Here is a 6,000-nt window from a genome sequence, read left to right as displayed (position 1 = left end):
GGACAGGTCCCATTAGGATCCAACCGAACACTGTCTCGATGGCCATAGGTTCACCACATTTTCCGGAAATTTTCCCGTCGAGCAACAGTGAGGGCAAAATATCGGCACCGAGCAGGATGTCAATTTCTCCTGGTGTATGATACGATGGATCAGCTAGTGGGAGACTTGCAATGTGCGACCAGTTCCCTGGAACTATCTGCTGCTGAGGCGTACACTCAGTAATTGTTAGAACAATCAAGGCTTCAACATGAACTGATGGAGTTAAACGACCATTAGGGGAGATGACGATTGTGGATTTGCCACGGACAGGAGCACTCGTGTTACTATTAAATGTCGAGATAATAGTAGATGAATGACTTCGGGGAAGCATTAATGAACACACAGATTTATCTGTTATAAAGCTGGCCTGAGAGCCACTGTCTATCAAAGCACGAAGTGACTGACGAGAGCCATTATGCGCACGGACATTCAGATATACTGTAGAAAGGAGTACTGTTGATTTCGGTTGGCCTCGAACAACCATTGAGGTAACATTCGAATTGTGTTCTTGACAATCTGAAGGTGACGGAAGGAGTTTCGGTTGTACACCAGACACAGCACCAAAGTGTAATGAAGTATGATGCGACTTTTGGCAAGTTTGGCACTTATACTTTGATGGACAAGTGGCGGTCGAGTGCCCAGGTCCAAGACAGTTAATACATAGGTGATGTAACTTTGCCAATTTAAATCGTTCGTTTGGAACTTGGTCAATATACAATGGACACTTTCGAATGGAATGCGCTTTTTTGCACAGTGGACAGCTTATGGAGGTTGATTGACTTGTCGTAGCAGACAAGACCTTCTGATGTGATCCATAACGGTGCTTAGAATGACTTGGTTGCGATGACGGAATGGGTTGTTTTCTTGGCTGGCTGGCAGAACTTTGAGGAAGGACTTCCGCAGAACGGACGTGACTGCGCAAGAAATCGACGAACTCACTGACCTGTGGATTATGTTGATCACCAACAATGTGCTCCCAACGAGCACGGAGTTCGAAGTCGAGATGGTTTTCAAAAATATGTACCAGGATCGGACTCCATTGGCGGGTGACAAAGTCAAGATTGTCCAACGCGGAGGTATGTTCCAAGATAGTGTTTATAGAGTTCTTTAGTGAGGCAGCATCGTCCCATTTGATGATATGAGGTTTCAAAAGCGCTTCCAGATGGGTCCTGGCCAAGTCTCGTTTATTTCCGTATCTCGAACGCAAGATTTCCCAGGCACTTACGTAGTTTCCGGACGTGATAGCAAGGTGTGAAACCAGAGAGAGTGCTTCTCCTTCAAGGGATGTTTTCAAATATTCAAATCTTTCTACGTCTGGTAATTCAGGAGCGTGAGAAAGAATGGATTGAAATAGGTCCTCAAATCCTTGCCATTCAACTATGTTGCCGGAAAAGGTTGGAAACTTGCGTTTGGGCAGTTGGAACATTGATAAGTTGTTGATGAAAGATGATTGATTCGAAGCTGATGTATTGGACGTGGTGGAGTTCAATGAAAATGAATGGACATCAGCGAAAGCGGCGAGTTCGTAGTACATGGTGTCAAAAGATTCAATCAGTTTAGTGCTGCATTGATTGTCGGTAACATCAATTGGAGCAGTCTTTTGACCAACAGCTGATTCCATAATTTGGATGTCGTCTTCGACATGTTGACGAATATCCACAAGTTCAGAGAGCATATGGCGTATCTTGGCACGTTTACCGGTACTTGTTTTGTCACTATTGAACTCAATTGACGCCTTGACGAAAGTTGTCATTCGAGATATTGCACGATTGACTCTTGCTTTGGCATCAATGTAGCCAATTGAAGCAGGCATCGCCATTTTGCTTGTTTGCGAGGTGGAAATGCTGAGTGTTACTGTAGTTTAGACGACAAGGATGGTTATACGAACTCGGGAAACGAGTCCGTTGAGAGAACTACAGTAATCAGCTAAGATAAATTAACAAACAAACAACTTACCAAAGTCGAAGATCGGTTGTGGACTGTATGTGTAGAGATTGCTGGTTTGTTTTGATGCAATCCGGCCCGAAGGACCAAAATGTTTGGACGAAGGTGAAACAATAACGACAATATTGCTTTACAAGGTTACGTGTATTTTGAACAGGACAATTTTAGAACAAGACGAAAAAGACGGGCGCGTAAAGTGGCGATACGACACGACGGAGCACGACAGGGGAGTGGGCTTATCGGACGGGGTGTCGACCGATGCAATGCCGGAATTACTCTGACTATTGCACCATTGACCGAGTCACAAACCGTCCGATAAGTTGGGCTGGGAGGCCGCCTTTCCTAGTTGCGCAAGTCTGCCCGTGGTGGGTCTTACTACAATGTCGGAAAGACGGTGAATGATACTGGTGGTCGTGTCGTGCGGCCTTTTATACCCGGTTCATCGGAGATTACACCGGGTCGGTCCCGTGTTCTGTGACAGAAGCACGAAAATAGACCCGGTAAATTACTGATTATACCGGGTCGGTCTCGTGTTCTGTGACAGAAGGTACGAAAACCCACCAGTGTAACCGCCGATGAACGTACAATTAAATTTTAATTAGGTAGTATGCATATCGCACAGTAAAGATAATGACGAACAAAAAAACAGGTTCCGCGCATAGCGCACACATAATAAAATACAGCGTAAACAAGAACCGATACTAGATATCGGCCGATATCGGTGATATCGGTTTTGAAAAAAAAACCGATATTTCAACCGATACAAAAAAAAAACCCTATCGATCAGCATAGTATTGATAGTATCATAATTCACAAATGCACAGGTTAGGTTATCAATAATCAAATACTATATATTATTTTATAATAATCAATGTTTTCACTTTTCTAGGTAATATTATTTGTGTTATCGGGTGTTGGTTTAATTATATATCGGTTGATGGTATCGGTTTTATGGTGGTATCGGCTCATGTTTTTTTTGTCAAAAATATTGTTTTAACATTTCCATATATTATCGGGTATCGGTTTTATATCGGCTATCGGCAGCATATATCGGAATATCGGATATCGGTAATAAGTGGTATCGGCCCATCCCTAGTAATAACTTTAAAATTGTGTAAAATGTTTTTTTCTTATGTATTGTGATTTGGTGAAGATTTCTCCAAAGTTTATTTTAGTATATTCTCACAAATCTATTTCTATACAAACGATTCCTTGGATATCAGATAACGAAATTAAGCAGAATGCAGCCGGCAGCTAGTTAGTAGTTTAGCGTTGTTGTAATTCGTAAAACCACTGTGGTAAACCGACCGAGACCGGCCTTTCATACGCGGAAATTCTGTTGCGGAACACCCGCTGCGGATATTCCGCAATTATGACACGGGCCTTAGGTATATTATATGAAATAATGTAATATAAGAAATATCATTGTATGCAACCCATTACCCGTGATATGACGCTGGAATCGGCAATTTAATTCTATGGCTGTCCAGATAGTTTGAAAAAAAAATGTAAAGGGCCGGAATAGACTAGATGTACATTGTACGCAGTTAATAATAAAAGTACCTATTCGTTTATGCGTTGAAATTTGAAAATACAGTCGAAGCTGTTTAAAGGAGATTATTATTTAAAATTATATAACACAAACCTGTTTCTTTTTTAAATTTGGTACCCTTGGTCCTTGGAGAACCATATTATTGCTCTCGATATTTTAAAGGTGGAGACTGGAGATCAGTTAATCTTGAACGATAATTATTCTTGAAAAACGTCATTTTGGAGAACGAAGTTTCACATGATATGTATGTGGAGCCAGACTACATCCAAATACTTACATAAAAAATGTAAAAGATTTTTGGCGGTCTAGTTATTTCCCGGATTAGGCCCACGGACCGCCTATGAACCAGATACTGTATTAGTTAATTAAAACTCTATGCATAATAACATTATATGACATTTAATTGTTAATAACAATATAAATATTATTAAATTCGTTTAAACTTTGATGGCGTGGTAAGTGCGATATTGTATTTTTCTTTGGAAAATTCCTTTGGAGTAAACTACGGCTACCAAGGTATATATTTATAGTATTTAATCTAGTGGTTCCCCCTCCGGAGAGATTTCTGGCTAAACTGCTAGACTGCTAGAGAACAATATTGTTATCTACAAAATCTAGGAAACTTAAGTGAAATTTTGAAAAAAAACTAAGTAAAAAAGGGTATTCATTTAAGAGTTCATTTTAATATATATATATGTGTATAGGTAGTATATTAAAATGTTTACATCTATAAAAAAAATATATTATATTTTATTACATGTATATGTTGTATGTATATTTATACCTGTCTATCTACATAAAATGTTGAAAATAATTTTTGAAATACCTAATAAATATTTGTTATCATTATTATTTTTTTAACATACTTATGATCAAATTATTTGTCTCCTGTTAATTTTTGGTCTGACAAGAAAAATTCCCGGTCTGAAATATTGATTCGGTAAGCCTCTGCCCCTTCGTTTTAATGCTTTCATCTAATACACTAATATATAGCATATGCCTGTAATAATATCATGGGTACATCGTAGTAAAAAGAAGTCTATTAGTCATAATATATTGCATTAAAAATAAATTTCATTTAAGTATTTGCACTACATCTTGAACGAAAATTGGTGTACAAACCTTTCAAATAATTAACACACCGCTGTTGATGTACCTATACAGAAAATCCGAATTTAAAACGTTTCGCTAAGCCAAAATGCGGTCTAGAATTCAAAAATCGTAGGTAGTAGGTACCTATATGTTAATGTATAGTACCTATATACCAGCGGTTCCCAAACTTTTTCCCATCGCGGCACATTATTATTAGTTATTATAAGTCACGGCACACTTTGAATAAATATTATCTACTTATCGAATAATACGTATATAGGTAATGATGTCGGATATTATTATCGTTAATAGGTAATAATATTATTATATCTTGATAGCTGTACTTGTATATATATATCATAGAATTGTTCCGTGTACTATACATTTTTGGCCTTTCAATATTAAGTGATAATTCGTTCGGTCATACGAAACAGTTACGTTCAAAAAACACAACGGCCAGCCCAAATTGTATTGAAGCTTTGCGACGTTCGTTCTTGTATTAATTATTAGTTTTATTTGTATTATATATTTTAATATTTAAAAAAAAAATCATTTTATGTTTTTTTTATAAAAAAAGTTCAAGTTGTCGCGGCACACCTTTCAAATTTCACGGCACACTGTTGTGCCGCGGCACACCCTTTGGGAAACACTGCTATATACTATAATATAGACATATAGTGTACATGGGTAATGTTATTCAATTAAGAGTAACTATTCCGACATCCAGTTAACCTGCACCCTCCCGTACATTGTAAACAAAATAAAATCTTAGCTGTATCTTCGACATAATACCTAAACCTGTATTGTATACCCGTGGATACTAATGTAATATAATACTATAATGTGTATGGACTTCATTTTACAGAGTAGATCAGGTATAAGCGTGCATATAAATGCATTTTAGCACATTGCCTACCAAGGTGGCTGAGTTGCACAATGCTCTTATAGCCACTCGTCAGCGTGTCCTCAATCAAAATAAAAATTAAACATATTGTTTATATTAAGTACTCATCAAGCGGGGTCCGCAATCCACAGCAGTTAGGCCATACTGCTCGCATTAGGTATCACCAATCACCATCGAGTCTCATATAGAGTTGTAATTTTTAACGGGCAACTAAGTGCACGAATCAGCTAGTATGTCAGTATGTGTGTTCTTTGCTGGTACCTATATAATAAATAGGTAGGTAGTTCAAAAACATTCCTTAACATATATTACACTTATCATAAAATATACGACATACGAGTATAGCTGCAATCTGCAATTTACATTGTCAATAATTGTCATTTATCATATGTCATTTGTACATAATTTAAAAAATGTTTAGAAGAAAAAAATTTAAAATAACTGCCATTTGCTGTTTGTATATAATTAA

General features: G+C 37.6%; 1 protein-coding gene across 1 annotated transcript; it reads right to left on the bottom strand.

The window, feature by feature from the left end:
- Nucleotides 1-24: 24 nt before the first annotated feature.
- LOC111027888 lies at nt 25-1,858 on the bottom strand (the record flags this gene model as incomplete). Its single annotated transcript, XM_022306373.1, has 1 exon — nt 25-1,858. A coding segment is annotated over exon 1 (1,834 nt), but the record flags the coding sequence as incomplete, so codon positions are not given.
- Between the last annotated feature and the right edge of the window lie 4,142 nt (nt 1,859-6,000).

The sequence above is a fragment of the Myzus persicae genome, unplaced genomic scaffold (genome assembly GCF_001856785.1).
Source record: "Myzus persicae strain clone G006 unplaced genomic scaffold, MPER_G0061.0, whole genome shotgun sequence".
Lineage (NCBI taxonomy): Eukaryota > Metazoa > Arthropoda > Insecta > Hemiptera > Aphididae > Myzus > Myzus persicae.
The sequence above is the reverse complement of the archived record's forward strand: the minus strand, read 5'-3'. Positions and strand labels throughout refer to the sequence as shown.